The sequence below is a fragment of the Neovison vison genome, chromosome 10 (assembly GCF_020171115.1).
Source record: "Neovison vison isolate M4711 chromosome 10, ASM_NN_V1, whole genome shotgun sequence".
Taxonomy (NCBI): domain Eukaryota; kingdom Metazoa; phylum Chordata; class Mammalia; order Carnivora; family Mustelidae; genus Neogale; species Neogale vison.
In genome coordinates this window covers 32,535,937-32,555,960 of record NC_058100.1, presented here as the reverse complement: position 1 = coordinate 32,555,960, position 20,024 = coordinate 32,535,937, and the positions used below count along the sequence as shown (strand labels likewise).

The following is a 20,024-nucleotide window of genomic DNA, read 5'->3' as shown; positions in this document are numbered from 1 at the left end:
ATGATAGTTTAGTGGCAATCACAGTCATTCAGTTTTGGAATCAAGAAATTCTATTTCTGGGGACGCCTGGGTGGCGCAGTTGGTTGGACGACTGCCTCCGGCTCAGGGCGTGATCCTGGAGTCCCGGGATCGAGTCCCACATCAGGCTCCCAGCTCCATGGGGAGTCTGCTTCGCTCTCTGACCTTCTCCTCGCTCATTCTCTCTCTCACTGTCTCTCTCTCTCAAATAAATAAAATAAAATCTTTAAAAAAAAAAAAGAAATTCTATTTCTGAATTGCGGGTCAGCTGCCCTCTACACTTACGAGTCTGCTGGCCAGTGAGAACGTTATTATTTACCTCAGTGGATTATTTTAGGAGTTAAATGAAATAACCTTAGGCAATGCCTTCTAGAATTTTCAGGGCAAATTGTAAGTACATAATAAGTTATATATTCTATTATTTTGTTATATAAAATATACAGCAGGTTGTGGGACTATAGGATAAAACACTGAAATCAAACAAAATTCACTGCCTCTAATAGCTACGTTGCCTAAGAAATAAATCCTCCCAGTTTGAATTATTTCCCGGGTAGGCAAAAATTTCTCAGTGATCTTCATTTCAGATGACAATAAAGAAACAAAATAGGGGACAAAATATTTTTTTTTCAGAGGCTATATTTTCAGAAATTTGAGGTCTTAGTTCTTGAGACCCTAGAACTTAATTTTATTTATTATTATTTATTTATTTATTTGACAGAGAGACATCACAAGTAAGCAGAGAGGCAGGCAGAGAGAGAGGGGGAAGCAGGCTCCCCGCTGAGCAGAGAGCCTGATGGAGGGCTCGATCCTGTGACCCTGGGACCATGACCCCAGCCGAAGGCAGACGCTTAACCCACTGAGCCACCCAAGGTGTCCCTAACAACACTTTTTTGAGTACTTAATTTGTGCAAGGCTTATATTTTAAAGTAAAGAAAATATATCCAAGGGATCATAAATGCTGAGTGTGGTTCATTTATGTTCTTTGGCGGTTGGCTTGATAAGTTTTGTTTTGTTTTAATCCAGTTCAGCATGGATCGAGTTAATGTTGAAGAGTTTTATGAAGTTTATAAAGGAGTGGTGTCTGAATATAACGTAAGTATCAAAGTAAATGTCAAGCACTGGTACCTAAGACAGTTTGTGCATCTTAAATCTGGGACATCTCAGTATAATTTATAATCATGAAAGTAGTCACAAGTCTGCTAGTTGCCGTCTGGCCGTACCTAGTGACTGAGGCATTCTTATCTCTTATCTCTGAGAGCCACTGGATCAGTTTTTGAAAATCTTATTGTTTCATTTGTGAAAAAAACCATACCACAGTGCAAAAACAATTTCTGGGATGTTGACACATTTGGACAGTCTCTATGGAGTTTATCATATTCTCAGGGTGGAAGACTCTCCAAAATGCCTTAGAAACTTAAAAGCGAATAATTACAGTATAACAGCATAGCAGCATTTAACGTCTACTTTAATGATATAAATGCAGGTAGAATCATCTGAAAATGTGACTGAGTCTGAAGAAATAAGATTTAGAAGGAATTGGTCAGAAGGCAATGAAATATGTTCTTGAAAACAAATGACTATATTCAAATAAGCCAAATATTGTTCCTTAAAATAAAACATGGTAGATATTTGATCAAAATTAGTTTCCTTCCCCCTCTTTGTAAAAGTATCTTAGATGCCTTTGTGCTGGTGGGCTGCTCCTCATCTACATTTTTGGAAGATTTGACTTTTTTTTTTCCCCAAATGAAGTTCATTGTTCTTGACAATAAGACTAGATTCTCCTTCCCACTTCTCTACGACTTTTCCTTTCAGCCTTCCTTAGAAAGGACAAATGCACTGGTCTGAGAGCTGGCCTGAGCCTTTCTCTTATTTAGCCCTACGTAGTCAAGACTGTGACATCTTTTTCATGTTCGGCATACTTGCAATTTCCAGCCTATTTAGAGGACCCGGGGTGGTTTCCTTCTGTTACAGCTTCCCGAACCTTCATCTTGTGAGCTGCTTCATTTTAGAGTTATGCCTTTTCTTAAATTGGAAGAATTTTAAAATGTGTTATCTCTTAATTCAATCAGTGACAGACTTTCTCCATTTCTTAAATCTCTCTTTTATATATTTTCCTTCTTTTATTTGTTCAATTTTACCTTAAAAATTTTGGTTGAAAACTGCTGCCGTCCTCTGTTCAGGTTATGTTATAGCTCTGCTGCACGTAAGGTAGACCATGGAGACATATCTTTTGATCATCCACTTATATTTTCATGCCATATCACGTGGTATTGAATTTGGTAACAGATAGTTGAGGGCACTGGTGTTGTGCACACATCTGAGGTAGGCCATATTTCCCTTTGGAAAATAACTTTTTTAAAAAACCCTCATCTCTGACTTAATGTCTCCTATATTGTGCTTTAAAGTACTATACATGCAATTTATGTTTATGTAATATTTATTTAATCTTAGGGTTTTTTTTTCTTTTGATTTGGGGGATTCTAGAGTAAAACAAAAGCATCACTGGGTAGATGTGTCATTTTCCCTAAGAAGTCAGGGATCTGAATGACAGCACGATCACACTGTGACGTCAGGCTGTGCCAGGATGAATGGTGCTGCTGTGCCTTCTCCGTGTGACACTCCCAGTAAGACAGTCTCTGGAGCCACCGTGTAAATCTCGGGGTATTAATAACGGAGTATATGGGCTGTTTCCCAGTAAGACAGTCTCTGGAGCCACTGAGTAAGTCTTGGGGTATTAATAATGGAGTATATGGGCTGTTTGGGAAGAAAAAAGCTACATTATTTCAGTGTTAGCCTTGTCAGCCATATTTAGGAATGCTTATCATTTTTTGTTCAGCTTGAAATGGTTTATTCAGTGTAAAACAAATATTCCAAATCATGATTGGTTTAGCATATTCTGCTAATGGGAGAATGGACTATGTACGTGAACCAGAACATTACCTAGGTACCTTTATGAGATGTTCTGTGTTTATATGATGTAAAACTCCATTGAAACTAAGGAAAGTTTCTTTGAGAATTTTCCCCAGAGGGAAATAAGAATGTTTTTATCCCAGTAGTATTTTGTTAAAGTGACTAATAGTCTTATGAATATTCTTATTCTAGTGCTTTTAAAAGTGCTTTTTGCATTTATAATTCAGTTTTGTTCAGAGGAAGTTGCGTGAGGATCTGTATGTATACACTGCATGTACATGCGGTTGAAGTCTCTGTCAATGGTTCACTGGGGACACCAAAAGTCAGGTAGCAGGCACTGAGTCTCACTTGCTGTTGTGACTGTTGTATTTCCCGGAAGGCCTCTTACTTCTCAGGACAGTTGATATTCAGGACTCGAGTTTAAGCTCAAGGAAGAGGTAAATATTTAAACACTGCATATGGTCTAATCCAAGAAGACCCTGTGAAATCATCTAAAGAGGCAACATAGTCTAAAGGGACAAAAACATGTGATTTGATTCTTACTCTGACTTTTTTAAAATTAATTTATTTATTTGATAGAGAGATCACAAGTAGACAGAGAGGCAGGCAGAGAGAGGGGAGGGGAAGCAGGCTCCCTGCTGAGCAGAGAGCCTGATGCGGGGCTTGAACCCAGGACCCTGAGACTGTGACCTGAGGTGAAGGCAGAGCTTAACCCACTGAGCCACCCAGGCGACCCTTGATGGAGTCTTTTTGCCAACATGTTTTTTTCTGTCCATTATGTCTGAGGTTTTTTTTTTTTTTTAAGATTTTTATTTATTTATTTGACAGACAGAGATCACATGTAGGCGGAGAGGCAGGCAGAGAGAGAGGAGGAAGCAGACTCCCCGCCGAGCAGAGAGCCTGAAGCGGGGCTCGATCCCAGGACCCTGGGACCATGACCTGAGCTGAAGGCAGAGGCTTTAACCCACTGAGCCACCCAGGTGCCCCTATATCTGTATTTTTAATGGTATTTTTGATTAACTCTGAAAGACAAGCAGAGAGGCAAAAGAAAGAAAGGCAGGCAGAATTCACCCTCTCTTTTTGGATGGCAGGTTCCTGCTGCCTTCTTCCCCTACTGAGAACTGGGCTCTTGACATTTATGTGTGAGCAGTACTTGAGTGTCCTGAGATAGGAAATCAGACTCAACATAATTATCCATAAGAAATCAATTACATATGACCTTTGCAAACTAGCAAAGTGACTTCAGGGGGTTACCTTTAGGAATTCTAATGAGTAGGGTTCTGTTTGCTGTATTAATCATGACGCTCTTTCCTTCCTCTTTTAACTTCTGGCATTTCTGTTAAGTGCGATGACTGAGTTCCAATGAATATTTAAATACTGTTCTCTAATAAATTACCTTTATTTTGCTTGGTCATTGTGTATCATAAACTCTCGAAAGTCATTGGAGCCATCAGAGGGTGCCTGGGTGGCTCAGTGGGTTAAAGCCTCTGCTTTCAGCTCAGGTCATGATCTCAGGGTCCTGGGATCGAGCCCCGCATTGGGCTCTCTGCTCAGCAGGGAGCCTGCTTCCTCCTCTCTCTCTCTGCCTGCCTCTCTGCCTACTTGTGATCTCTCTCTGTCAAATAAGTAAATAAATAAAAATAAAAGGAACATGTATTAGATGCTCATTTCATGAGTGAAAGTGTCAAGTGCTAAAGCCCTGCATTAACGTGATGCAGTGGTAGGAGCTGGACGAGGGAACGATTCTAAAACACATTTTTGCAGGAGAAATGGACAGGATTGGGGAGCTGCTTGGCATGTGGGGCCAGGAGGATTCAAAGATAACTAAGGTTTTAAGATTTGGAATCGTGATGGAATTAAAAGAGGATGAGTAAAAGATTATTAATTTTTACTAATGTTTATGTGTTCTTTTATATTGTACATCATAGGAGATGGTGACAGAAGTGTGTTCTGGCCCTTGCGTCGCAATGGAGATTCAACAGAGTAATCCTACAAAGACATTTCGAGAATTCTGTGGACCTGCTGATCCTGTAAGTTGGTGTTTAAAATACTAATCAAGCTTGTTTTATTCATTAGCTAAGTATCTTAACAGGTTTTTTGTTTGTTTTTGTTTTTTAATTTTTTAATTTTTTTATAAACATGTAATGTATTTTTAGCCCCAGGGGTACAGGTCTGTGAATCGCCAGGTTTGCACACTTCACAGCACTGACCGTAGCACATACCCTCCCCAATGTCCATAACCCTATCACCCTCTCCCTTAACAGGTTTGATAGTTTTAGTTTGTTCTTTAAAAGAACTGATATAAAAATGGCTAAATCAGATGAATTTTTATTCAGAATAGCATTTTGAAAAATTTCTTATATAATATTCCAAGAAAAAGTAAATTTTTTGTTAGCCCAGTAACATAGGTTGGGCCGAAAGCTTTACTGTGGCATTTTCTTTTATTATTTCTTCTTGCTATATTGTCTAGATAAATAAATTTATCAAGCCCTCTGGTAGAAATTATCGAAGATCCTAATTATCCTTGGACACTGGGGGACTCCAAGTAAAGCTCTCGGTGTACAGAATATTGACACTATGGCCTCATACCGTAAATGCGAGCCCTGGCACTCACGTGAAACCTGATATTCTCCAGTACGCTTTCCATTTTGCTTCGGGTTTTCTTCATATAGACATCAGGTGGAAAAGGGTGAAGAGGAAGGGGGTGGACCTGAAAAACAAAATAGCATTAGAGCATGTACAAGCAATCTCCCTGCAGATTTTAAACGCTGAGTAGTAGTAGGGAAAGCATTACTGACTTTAAACACTGTAATTTAAAAAAAGATTTGAGGGACGCCTGGGTAGCTCAGTTGGTTAAGCAGCTGCCTTCGGCTCAGGTCATGATCCCAGGGTCCTGGGATGGAGTCCCACATCGGGCTCCTTGCTCAGCAGGGAGCCTGCTTCTCCCTCTGCCTCTGCCTGCCTCTTTGTCTGCCTGTGCTCGCTCGCTCTCTCTCCCTCTGTCTCTGGCAAATAAATAAATTAAAAATCTAAAATAAATAAATAAATAAATAAATAAAATAAAAAATAAAAAAAAGATTTGATTGATTGATTGATTGATTGATTGATGAGAGAGCTCATGAGCCAGGGGAGGGGCAGAAGTGGAGAGAGAGGGACAAGCATACTGCACGCTGAGTGTGGAGCTGACCCAGGGCTCGATCTCATGACCCTGAGATCATGACCTGAGCTGAAACCAAGAGTCCGATGCTTAATGTGTCGAGCCACCTAGCTGTCCCTAACTATAATTTAAATTCATTCTCTTTTCTTTATTTTACTATCTCTTGTAAATAGTTTGTTGGATATGAGTGTCCAGTTTACTTAGTCCAGCAGCGTTTGTGGAGTTCCCATAGATGGTGGGTAGTAAGTAACAACAGCTTTTAAGAAATCAGCTCGTGTGAGTGCTTGCTGCCGGAGTAAGCTGTGTAGGGGAGAGCGGCACACCTGTTGTCAGAGACGGAAGAGCGTGCGCACGTAACGATCTTTTAGAACACTTGCAGGGAAACTTATGATAAGGACTAAAATATTATTAGTTCAAGTAAAATGTAAATGTTGAAGGACTGTTTAGTAAAAGGAGCAAATGATGTGACCTGGAGAAAATTGGGAAAACTTATTCACAGGAAGAGAGTTGTGCGTAGGGATTTTAAAGACGAGTGAGCGCAGGAAGAGAATGGGGGGCCTCTGAAGCATGTGAAGGCTGCAGTGAAGGAATTTACAAACTTGCTGTGCTGTACAGCAGGGATATTTGCTTCGCTCAATAGGAAGTGCATACCTGAAAGCACAAGGAAATCAGTTTTTTTAGACAGAGGAAATAAGGTAGCAGATGCTGGTAGAGATGAGTGTGGGGTGGATGGCCTTAAAGGCCAGGCTAAAACTGTGGGTTCTGTGTGAGCAGAATTCCAGGTGGTGGGAAATAGCAGTTCCTCGTATTTAGCTTGATCGTGAGCATATGGAGTCATTCTCTTGATGCGACAAGAGCGAACTAAATTGGAAGAGTTAAAGGTAGGGGCTCTAGAAGCAGTTATGGGCAGACCTGATGACACCCTTGTTATTTTTAATTATTATTTTGTTATGTTAGTCACCATACAGTACATACAGTATGTTTGATGTAGTGTTCCATGAGCCATTGTTTGCATATAACACCCAGTGCTCTAATGCAATATGTGCCCTCCTTCATACCCATCACTGGGCTAACCCATCCCCCCACACCCCTCCCCTATGAAACCCTTAGATTGTTTGTCCCAGAGTTCATAGTCTCTCATGCTCCGTCTCCCACTCCGATCCCCCCCATTCATTTTTCCCTCCATCTCCTCATGTCTTCCATGCCTTTCCTTATATAGTTCCATAAACAAGTGAAGTCATATGATAATTTTTTTCTGTTTGACTTATTTCACTCAGCGTAATCTCCTCCAGTTCCATCCATGTTGTGCAAATGTTGGGTATTCATCCTTTCTGATGGCTGAGAATATTCCATTGTATGTATGGACCATCTTCATTATCCATTCTTCTGTTGAAGAGCATCTTGTCTCCTTCCACAGTTTGGCTATTGTGGACTTCACTGCTATGAACATGGGGGTGCATGTGGCTTTTCTTTTCACTATATCTGTATCTTTGAGGTAAATAATCACTAGTGCAATTGCTTCGTCATAGGGTAGCTCTATTTTTAACTTTTTGAGGAATCTCTACAGTGTTTTCCAGAGTGGCTGTACCAGCTTGCATTCCCACCAATAGTGTAAGAGGGTTCCCCTTTCTCCACACATCACCAATATTTGTTGTTTCCTTCCTTGTAAATTTTTGCCATTCTAACTGATACAAGGTGTATCTCAATGTGGTTTTGATTTGAATTTCCCTGATGGCTAATGATACTGAACATTTTTTTCATGTGTCTCTTAGCCATTTGTATGCCTTCTTTGGGGAAATGTCTGCTTGTGTCTTCTGCCCATTTCTTGACTGGATTATTTGTTTTTTGGGAGTCAAGTGTGAGAAGTTCTATATCGATCTTGAATACCAGCCCTTTATCTGTAGGACTGATGACACCATTAGAAGAAGAGTTGGCAGGACCTACTTTCTATCTTTCCAGGGAGAAGGAAGAGTAGAAATAAGAATTAAATGTGGTTGTGAAAGAGTGATTATTAAAATGTGATCTGATGTAGAAGACCTTAAGAGAAAATGGTGATTGTTGAGTGTTTATTGATTATTAGTTGTAAGAAATTAGAAAGGGATACTCTTTGGTTACATGAATAAACAGATCTTGATGTTTGCTATTTTGTATGACAGTCTACTCTAAATCGCCAGTGTCTAGTCTATTCCTGTGTTGTATTAAAATAATTTAGAAATTCATTTCATCACTCTGTGGTCATTTCCATATCTGAAGAGAGACTGTGGGTTACAAAACATATAAATATAGTTAGTGTGTGGGAAAAATACAAGGTATGCCATGGCCATACAATTAATTTTTGATAAGTTAAGGAATAGACTGGCTTATATTTTCATGTTTTTTTATATTTTTATAATTTAAATATTATTTATTAAATAAATTAAATGTATTAAGTTAAATTAAATGTATTAAAATATAATACATTTTATATTTCAAGCCTAAAATCTAATATTAAGTCATTATTTAAAAATATTTCATCTATCAAAGTGAGTTCTTTTTTTCTTTATTCCTTTATAAGATGGAAAACTATTTCTTAAGTTGATTCAAAGAAAGCTTCAGTCTTTCAGTGACCATTAGACTGCTTGGTAACTGTGTATGTTGTGGATTGACGTCACTTTCATCATCGATGTCCGCACTATTGGCAGGTTCGGTCTTTTATAGCTGGAAGGAAGCACACATGGTGTATGAACAGAATTTATTCCAGTCTCTCTAGAAGTGGTTTTCAAGATGGGTTGGTTCACAGCTCAGGTCACTGGTGGGGAAGGGTATGTTAAACTTTCTGCTTTTATTTATTTACTATATAAAAAATAAGAAAAATTAAGTTTTAAAAAAAATTAATGTATAGACTAGTAAAAGTGCATTTATACAACCTGTTAAAATATATACCTGTTTTGATGTATTTACATATTTGACTGACAAGGGTGTTTGAAAAATATTGGAGTCTACTGCATAAAAGGGAAAAAATATTACAACAGGTTTCTTTACAATCAGAGAAACACTCCCTCGCCACACCATCTCCTGCAGAAATCTCTTTAGACAGAAAACCTGATTTGCCTCTGGAAGAGGTTCCGATAGCACCTGCTCAAGAATTGCACTGTTGAGTAGTTTGGTAGTTTTCCTGCTGAGCCAATCATTGGGAAACTGAAATTCATCAAAGAAGCGGTAAATTATTTGGAAAAATTGTGCAGAATATATTTGTTCTTGGACTGGGGGGGGAGGTACGACAAACCAAATAACCTCACATCAGTATGCCTTATTTTATGAAAAGTATGTGTTTTTGTTTTGTTTTGTTTTAAATTAATTTATTTATTTTCAGAAAAACAGTATTCATTATTTTTTCACCACACCCAGTGCTCCATGCAATCCGTGCCCTCTCTAATACCCACCACCTGGTACCCCAGCCTTCTACCCCCCGCCCCTTCAAACCCATCAGATTGTTTTACAGAGTCCATAGTCTCTCGTGATTCACCTCCCCTTCCAATTTGTCAAGCAGAGAGAGTCAATTATCATATGGTTTCACTTATTTGTGGAGCATAACAAATATCATGGAGGACAAGGGGTGTTAGAGAGGAGAAGGTGGTTGGGGTAAATTGAAAAGTATGTTTGTAAAATATTTTATGTGAAGGATCTTATTTAAGGGAATCTGAATTTTTGGTGATTACCTGTCCCCACGTGCTGGTATACTCTGATAACCTTTACACCATGGCCAGGTTGAAGTAAGAGTTAAATATTTTCATACACAAAACGTGGCTCTCGGAATTTTTTTTTAAAAAGATTTTATTTGACAGAGAGAGAGAGATCACAAGTAGGCAGAGAGGCAGGCAGAGAGAGAAGGGGGAAGCAGGCTCCCTGCTGAGCAGAGAGCCCAATGCGGGACTCGATCCCGGGACCCTGAGATCATGACCTGAGCTGAAGGCAGAGGCTTAACCCACTGAGCCACCCAGGCGCCCCCCTCGCTGAAAATTTTAATGGTTTCCCATTCATTTCATTGTCAGAATAGTATTCCATCCGTTACTGAGTAGCCTTTGCTGATTTTAGGATTAAAGTATCATAATATTTTGAAATGGATGTTTCTTTTTCATGAATGTACAGGGAGTTGTGGTAAACTTGGAAGAGAAGTGCTTGGGAGTTGATGTCTGTTTGCTTCTGTCATCTCCTGACTTCCTGGTTATGTTCCTTTATTCCCTGAAGGCTGCAAACCCTTGATTATAGTCTTTCTCTTCAACCCAGCGCTTATTATCAACTTGGGCACAATAACATCCATGTGAAAGACTCACCCAGCGCTTGGCCTCAGGGCTGAACATTTCTGTCATTGATCTCGAGTCAGTCAGCTTCCCAGTTTTCTTCCACGGCCGGTCCTCTCTGTGTTGACAACCGGAGCAGACACACCTCTGTAATCTTAATCCCTAATACAGTAACGTCTCCCATAGCTTTCTGCTCCCCTGGGTCTCTCCACCATCTTCACAGAGCAGCTTTGACTTGACTGAAACCTCTAGGCTTTGGACCCTTCCATTTTCTGACACTGTAATGCCACTTTCTGAGTCCTTTGTTCGGTCAGCCTAGACGCCATTGTTCATATCTTTGCCTTTTTGATATCATTCTCAGCATCTTTACTCTCTTGTCCTACACTCCCAAACCCCAAATTTAGATCAATTCAACTATGTGTCTACCCCATGCTTATATATATAGATATATATATGTCTATATATATATATATACTGAAAGGTTCTAATAGATGAATGTTATACTGTTGTATAGATTCATGTTGATCAAAATGATCTTTAAACTAAGCTGGACCAGTTACTGCCCCCTGGAAATCTTTTCTCATTATTCTTCTTCCTTTTCTGCTAATTCTCATAATAGTGATTTTAAACCTCCGTTATTTTCCTCAGCCCTTTTACATTTCATCCTCCTCTCCATAAAAAGATAGCATTATCTTCTATTTCATAGAGAAAAATATAGCTAATAATTATGAACTCTTAAATTTCTGCCTTCATACTGTTTATTTCTGAACTCATGCTCATCTCCTCATTCTAGTCCCAAGGAAATGTGTTTTTCTTCTCTCTCAAAACTCTCTACCTATTCTTTGTCCTTTTCCTCCTCCACTTTGCTCTATTCTTCTGAATTTGTGTTTCTTAAATAATACATTTTTATTGTGGTTATAAAAGTAGTACATGGTTATTATAGAAAAATTAGAAGTTAAATAAAGTTTAAATAAAGCAAATGTGGTCCATACTCTTATCACCAAGAGTTACCAATTTCATAAGTAAAATTTGGATCAAAGTGAGTATACTGCTTTGTAGGTCATGATACCCTAAATAATACTGAGCTTTTTCTCATGTCATTAGACAGTCTTCAGTGATACGATTTTGGTAGATTGACTGTATGTCATTTTATGGTGTAAAATGCCTTTTTTAAAAAAAATTATTTATTTATTTCACAGAGCGAGAGATCACAAGTAGGCAGAGAGGCAGGCAGAGACAGAGGGGGAAGCAGGCTCCCCCCTGAGAAGGGAGCCTGATGTGGTACTCAGTCCCAGGACCCCAGGATCATGACCCAAGCCAAAGGCTGAAGCTTAACCCACTGAGCCACCCAGGAGCCCCTGTAAAATGATTTTTATAAAATAATATTTAAGATAGGAGTCCATTTTCATTTTTCGGCATGTGATTTTCCTGTTTGCTTAACAGTATTTACTGAAGAGATGATCCTTTTCTTACTGAGTATTTTTGGCTTCTCTGTCAAATATTAGTTCATCAAATATTAGTTGATTAGTTGATGTGAGAGCTTATTTCTGTGCTCTAAATTCTTATCATTCTTCTATGGTGTCATTTCTATGCCAGTACCATACTGTTTTGATTACTATATCTTTACAGTAGTTTGCAATAAGGGAGTGTGGTGGCTCCAACTTTGTCTTTCTTTCTCCAAATTGTGTTGGCCATTTGGAACCTTTTTTGATTCTATACAAATTTTAGGATTTTTTCCCTATGTCTATGAAACGTGTCCTTGAAATTTTAATAGAAGTGATATTTAATGTATAGATGGCTTTGGGTAGTATGGATATTTTAACAATATTCATTCTTTCAATTCATGAACATGGGATATCTTTCCATTTGTGTCATCTTCTGTTTCTTTCATCAGAGTCTAAGAGTTCTCAGTATGTATGTCTTTTCCCACCTTGGTTAAATTTATTCCTAAGTATTTTATTGTTTAGATGCTATTGTGAAAGAGGTTTATTTTCATATATTGTTACTGTATAGAAATGCAGTTGATTTCTGTATGTTGATTTTTGTTTCCTTCAACATTGCTGAACTTACTATTTTAACACTTTTTAGTGACGTCTTTAGGGTTTTCTATATATAAAATCATATCCACAAACAAAAACAGTTTTACTTCCTTTCTAATTTGGCTGCCTTTTTCTATTTCTTACCTCATTGCTTTGGCTAGAATGTCAGTTACTGTGATAGAGGAGCGGTGAGATTCTCTTATATAAGAGAAAAAACTTGAAGCCTTTCACCATTGATATAATGCTTGCTGTGGCCTTGCCAAATATGGCATTTACTATGTTTCTGATTTACTACCAAATTTTCTTGAGAGTTTTTAGTCCTGAAAGGAAGTTGTATTTTGTCAACTATTTTTTCTTCATCTATTGCAATGATTATATGATTTTTTTCTTCTATTCTGTTAATGTGATTACTATCTTATTGATAGGTGTATATTGATTCATCCTGGCATCTCAGGTATAAAGCCCACTTGATCATGGCATGATTGAATGTGGTGTTGAATTCATCTTGCTAATACTTTGTTGAAAATGTTTGCCTCCATATTTATCAGGGTTATTGGCCTGTAGTTTTCTTTGCTTGTAGTGTCATTATTTGGCTTTGAGATTAGGGTAATGCCATTTTCATATAATGAGTTTGGGAGTACTCCTTCCTTTTCAGTTTTTTGGAAGAGTTTGAGAAGGGTTGGTATTAATTCTTCTTTAAATATTTGGTAGATTTGGGGTGCCTGGGTGGCTCAGTGGTTTAAAGCCTCTGCCTTCGGCTCAGGTCATGATCCCAGAGTCCTGGGATCGAGCCCCGCATCGGGGAGCCTCAGCGGGGAGCCTGCTTCCTTCTCTCTCTCTGCCCACCTCTCTGCCTACATGTGATTTCTCTCTGTCAAATAAATAAGTAAAATCTTTAAATAAAAAAAAAATTTGGTCGATTTTACCAGGAGAATTATCTGGTCCTGGACTTTTCTTTGTTGGGAGATTTTTGATTTCTTATTCAATGTCATTATTGGTATCTTCAGATTTTCTATTTTGTTATGATTCAGTCTTAGAAGTTTTAATATTTCTGGGAATTAATCAATTTCTTCTAGGTTGTCTAGTTAATTGGCATATAATTATAATAGTTTATTTGATTCTTTATATTTCTTTGGTATTAGTTGTAGTATCTCCTCTTTCATGTCTGGTTTTGTTTATTTAAGTCATTTCTCTTAGTAATCTAGCTAAAGGTTTGTTATTTTATCAATTCAAAAAAAGCAGGTTTTGGTTTCATTGATCTTTTTTTATTGCTTTTGTGGTTTCTATTTCATTTCTTTCTTCTCTGATCTTTGTTAATTTTCTTTCTTCTGCTAAGTTTGGGCTTAGTTTTTTGTTTTTTTTTGTTGTTGTTATTTTTTCTGATTTCTTGAGGTGTAAAGTTAGGTTGTTTATTGGAGATCTTTCTTGTTTTTTGGCATAGGTGCTTATTGCTATGAACACCCTCTTAGATCTGCTTTGGCTGTAACCCATAAGTTTTGGTATGTGTGTTTCCATATTCATGTAAGATCTTTTTTTATTTCACTTTTTATTTCTTCTTTGACCCACTGGTTTTCCAGTAATATGTTTAATTTCCATGTATTTGTAAATTTCCAGTTTTCTTCCTGTTATTGATTTCTAATTGCATGCTATTGTGGTAAGAAAAGATACTTGATACACTTTTAGATTAATTAAAATTACTAAGGCTTGTTTTGTAACCTATCATGTGATATATCTTGAGGAATGTACTGTGAGCACTTGAGAAGAAGGTATATTCTGTTCCTGTTGGGTGAAATATTCTGTATATGTCTCTTAGGTCCCTTTGCTCTAAAGTATGGTTCAAGTTGAATGTTTCCTTATTGATTTACTCTCTGGATAATCTGTTCATTACTGAAAGTGGAGTATTGATGTCCTTGCTATTATTCTATTGTTGTCTGTTGATCTCCCTTCAGATTTGTTAGTATTTACTTAATATATTTAGCTGTTCCAAAGTGAGGGGCATATATGTCTACAATGGTTGTATTTCCCTGGTGATTTAACCATTTTATCAGTATATAATGACTCCTTAATTAAATTTTTAACTTTAATTCTAGTATAGTTAACATACAGTGTTATATTACTTTCAGGTGTATAATATAGTGATTTAGCAATTTTGTACATTCTACTCAGCACTCATCATGAGAAGTATATCTTTAATCTCCATCACCTATTTCACCATTGCCCCATATACTTCCCCTCTGGTGACCATCAGTTTGTTTTCTATAATTAAGAGTTTCTTTGTTGGTTTGTGTGTGTGTCTCTCTCTCTCTTTTTTTTTTGGTTCATTCATTTTGTCTCTTAAACCGCACATGTGAGTGAAATCATGTGGTATTTGCTGTTCTCTGATCGATTTATTTTGCTTCATACTATACTCCCTAATTCCATCCCTGTTGTGGCAAATGGCAAGATTTCATTCTTTTCTATGGCTGAATAATATTTCATTTTATATGTATATGTGTGTATATATATATATATGTATACACACACACATACACACACGCACATATCACATCTTTATCCATTCATCTAGCAGTGAACACTTGGGCTGCTTCCATAGTTTGAATATTATAAATAATGCTGCCCTAAACACAGGAGTGCGTGTATTTCTCGAATTAGTGTTTTTGTATTTTTGGGATGAACACCTACTAGTGTGCTTACTGGATTGTAGGGTAGTTATATTTTTAAGTTTTTGGGGAAACCTCCATAACTCTTCCACTGTGGCCATAGTAGTTCGTAATCCCACAACAGTGCCCAAGATTTTCTTTTTTCCCACATCCTTACCAACACTTGTTTCTTGGGTTTTTTGATTTTTGTCATTGTGACAGGTGTGAAGTGATATCCATTGTAGTTTTGATTTGTAGTTCCCGGATGAGTGATGTTGAGCATCTTTTATGGTATCTGTTGGCTCTGTCTCCTGCCCATTTTTTTTTTAAAGATTTTATTTATTTATTTGAGGGAGGGAAAGAGAGAGAGAGAAAGTATGAGAAGGGGGAGGGTCAGAGGGAGAAGCAGGCTTCCTGCCAAGCAGGGAGCCCAATGTGGGACTCGATCCCAGGACTCCAGGATCATAACCTGAGCTGAAGGCAGTCACTCAACCTGCTGAGCCACCCAGGCGCCCTCCTGCACATTTTTAATATGGGTTATTTGTTTTTTGGGTGTTGAGCTGTAACAGTTCTTTATATACTTTGAATACTAACTTTATCAGCTATGTCATTTGCAAATATCTTCTCCCATTCAGTAGGTTGCCTTGTAGTTTGGTTGATTGTTTCCCTACACTGTGCAGTCACTTTTTATTGTTGCTTTTATTTCCTTTGTCTCTGGAGACATACATAGAAAAATTGTCCTTATGGCTAATGTCAAAGCAATCTTTGCCTCTGCTCATTTCAAGGATTTCTATGGTTTTAGGTCTCATATTTAGGTCTTTAATTCACTTTCAGTTTTTTTATGTGTGTGGTGAAAGAAAGTGGTCCAATTTCATTGTTTGGAATGTTGCTGTTCAGCTTTCCCAACACCATTTGTTTGAAGAGATGATCTCTTTCCCACTGGGTATTCTTTCTTGCTTTGTTGAAGATTAATTGGCCATGTAACTATGGGTTTACTTCTGGATTTTCTGTTCTGTTCCATGGATCTCTGTGTCTGTTTCTGTGGCAGTACCATACTGTTTTGAATACTGTAGCTTTGTAATACAACTTGAAGTCTGGAGTTAGGATAGCTCCGGTTTCATTTTTCTTTTTCAAGATTGCTTTGGCTATTTGGAGTCTTTCGTGACTCCATACAACTTTTAGGATTGTTTATTATAGTTCTGTGAAAAATACTATTGGTATTTTTATGGTATTTAATGTGTAGATTGTTTTGGGTGGTATAGACATTTTAATAATATTTCTTCTTCCAACCCCTGACCATGGAATATCTTTCTGTTTCTTTGTGTTATCTTCAATTTTTCATCACTGTTTAATAATTTTCAGAGTATAGTTCTTTTACCTTTTTGGTTAAGTTTATTCCTAGGTGTTGTATTGTTTTTGGTGCAGTCATAAGTAGGATTGTTTTCTTAATTTCACTTTCTGCTGCTTCATTATTAGTACATAGGAATGCAACAGATTCCTACACATTGGTTTTGTATCATACAGATTTACTGAATTTATTTATCAGTTCTAGTAATTGTTCAGTAGAGTCTTTTGTGTTTTCTATATATCCTATCATATCATCTGCAAGAAGTGAGAGTTTTATCTCTTCCTTACCAATTTGGATGCCTTTTATTTGTTTTTGTTGTCTAATTGCTGTGTCTAGGACTTCAGTACTATATTGAATAAAAGTAGTGAGAGTGGACATCCTTGTTCCTGACCTTAGGGGAAAAGCTCTCAGTTTTTCCCCATTGGGTATGATGTTGGCTGTCGGTTTTTCATATCTGACCTTTATTATTTTTTAATATACATTCTAACCAGCTTGTCCATTTAATTTAATTTTTTTCAGTGTTCCAACATTCATTATTTATGCACCACACCCAGTGCTCCATGCAATCCGTGCCCTCCTTACTATCCACCACCAGGCTCACCCAACCCCCCACCCCACTCCCCTCCAAAACCCTCAGTTTGTTTCTCAGAGTCCACAGTCTCTCATGGTTTGTGTATGTTGAAGTATGTTCCCTGTAGACTAAGCTTGTTGAGAGTTGTTATTGTGAATGGATGTTGTACTTTGCCAAATGATTTTTCTATATCTATTGAAATGATGATTAATGGTTTTTATCTTTTCTCTTATGATGTGTTGTATCACATTGATTAATTTATGGATGTCAGTCTATCCTTGGATCCTGCGAACAAATCCCACTTGATTTGATCATGTGATTGATTTTTTTAATGTATTGTTGAATTGGATTTGCTAATATTTTGTTGACGATTTTTCCATCTGCATTCATCAGATATTGACCTGTAGTTCCTTTTTTTCTTTTTCTTTCTTTCCTTCTTTTTTTTTTAAAGTACTGTCTTCATCTGTTTTTTTTTAACTTTTTTAATTTATTTATTTTCAGCATAACAGTATTCATTGTTTTTGTGCCACACCCAGTGCTCCATGCCCTCTCCAATACCCACCACCTGGTTCCCCCAACCTTCCACCCCCCGCTGCTTCAAACCCCTCAGATTGTTTTTCAGAGTCCATAGTCTCTCATGGCTCACCTCCCATTCCAATTGCCCCCAACTCCTTTCTCTTCTCTAACTCCCCCTGTCCTCCATGCTATTTGTTATGCTTCACAAATAAGTGAAACCATATGATACTTGACTCTCTCTGCTTGACTTATTTCTCTCAGCATAATCTCTTCCAGTCCCATCCATGTTGCTACAAAAGTTGGGTATTCGTCCTTTCTGATGGAGGCATAATACCCCATAGTGTATATGGACCACATCTTCCTTATCCATTCTTCTGTTGAAGGGCATCTTGGTTCTTTCCACAGTTTGGTGACGGTGGCCATTGCTGCTATAAACATAGGGGTACAGATGGCCCTTCTTTTCACTACATCTGTATCTTTGGGGTAAATACCCAGCAGTGCAATGGCAGGGTCATAGGGAAGCTCTATTTTTAATTTCTTGAGGAATCTCCACACTGTTCTCCAAAGAGGCTGCACCAACTTGCATTCCCACCAACAGTGTAAGAGGGTTCCCCTTTCTCCACATCCTCTCCAACACATGTTGTTTCCTGTCTTGCTAACTTTGGCCATTCTAACTGGTGTAAGGTGGTATCTCAATGTGGTTTTAATTTGAATCTCCCTGAGGGCTAGTGATGATGAGCATTTTTTCATGTGTCTGATAGCCATTTGTATGTCTTCATTGGAGAAGTGTCTGTTCATATCTTCTGCCCATTTTTTGATATGATTGTATGTTGTGTGTGTGTTGAGTTTGAGGAGTTCTTTATAGATCCTGGATATCAGCCTTTTATCTGTACTGTCATTTGCAAGTATCTTCTCCCATTCTGTGGGTTGCCTCTTTTTTTTCTTGACTATTTCCTTTGCTCTGCAGAAGCTTTTGATTTTGATGAAGTCCCAAAAGTTTATTTGGTTCATCTGGTTTTGGTATCAGAGTAATACTGGCCTCATGGAAAGAATTTGGAAGTTTTCTTTCCTCTTGTATTTTGGAGAAGTTTGAAAAGAATAGGTATTAACTCCTTTTCTTCCACCTACCCCCAGAGGGAGACGGGGTAGAGGGAGAGGGAGGGAAAGAGAATCATAAGCAGGTTCCATGTGGAGCCTGACATGGGGCTTGATCCCACACCCTGAGATGGTGACATGACCTGAAATGAAGAGTCGGACGCTTAACTGACTGAGCCACCCAGGCACCCTGGTATTAACTCTTCTTTTATGTTTGGCAGAATTTGCCTGGAAAGCCATTTGATCCTGGACTTTTGTTTTTTGGGAGTTTTCAAAAGTTTTGTTTTTAGGAATTTATCCATTTCTTCTAGGTTGTAAAATGTATTGGCATACAGTTTCTCATAATATTCTCTTATAATTGTATTTCTATAGTGTTGATTGTTATTTCTCCTCTGATTTGTGGTTTTGTTTATTTGAGTCTTCTCTCTTGCTCATTTGCTTTTTATTTATTTTTATTTTTATTTTTTTGATGAGTTTGGCTGGAGGTTTATCAGTTTTATTGTTGATCTTTCCAAAGAACCAACTCCTGGTTTTATTGATCTGTTTGTTTTTTAGTTTCTATATCATTTATTTCTGCTCTTAATTTTATTATCTTCTTCTTTTTCCTGGCTTGGGTTTATGTTTGCTCTTTTTTTTTTTTTTTTGTCCTCTGTCCTTTAGGTGTAACTTTAGGTTTTTTATTTGAGATTTTTCTTGTTTTGTGAAATAGGCCTGTATTGCTGTACACTTCCCTCTTAGAACTGCTTTTGCTGCATCTCGCAGATTTTGGGCCATTGTGCATTCATTTGCATCTGTATCCATGTCCTTTTGGTACAGTGTGTCATTCAAAGCCATTGTTTCCTTGTTGATTTTCTGTTTGGAGGATCTGTCAGTTGATATAAGTCAGGTTTTAAAGTCCCCTACTGTTACTGTATTACTGTCAATTTGCAAGTATATCCTTTATGTTTGTTATTAATTGTTTTATGTATTTGGGTGCTCCCGTGTTGGGTGCATAAATATTTACAATTGTTTTATCCTCATGTTGGATTGTCCACTTTATTATTATATAGTGCCCATCTTTGTCATTTGTTACAGTTTTTGTTTTAAAGTCTATTTTTTCCAAAATAAGTATTGCTACCCCTGCTTTCTTTAGACACCATATGCATGATAGATGTTTCTCCATCCACTCGTCTTCCATCATCAGGTGTATACCAGCCTGAAATGAGTCTCTTGTAGGCTTATATAGATGTGGCTTGTTTTTTTTGAAATTTATTCTGTCACCTTATGTCTTTAAAAAAAATTATTTGTTTTTGTTTATTTTAGAGAGACAGAGAGAGAGAATGAGCCAGTAGTGGGAGGGAGAGGGACAAGCAGACTCTGCTACTGGACGCAGGGTTCAGTCCCAGACCCTGAAATCATGACCTGAGCGGAAACCAAGAGTTGGACCCTTAACCAACTGAGCCACCCAGGCA

At 37.7% G+C, this 20,024-nt stretch overlaps 1 protein-coding gene across 4 annotated transcripts in view; it reads left to right on the top strand.

Annotated features, from left to right (window-relative positions):
- Positions 1-20,024, top strand: part of NME7 (NME/NM23 family member 7) — a 288,348-nt gene that overhangs the window by 117,819 nt on the left and 150,505 nt on the right. For all 4 annotated transcript variants that reach the window (XM_044266903.1, XM_044266902.1, XM_044266905.1 and 1 more), the window contains exons 9-10: positions 1,042-1,110; positions 4,857-4,958. In XM_044266903.1, coding sequence (XP_044122838.1) covers positions 1,042-1,110; positions 4,857-4,958 — 171 coding nt within the window. The remainder of the gene's footprint in view (positions 1-1,041; positions 1,111-4,856; positions 4,959-20,024) is intronic.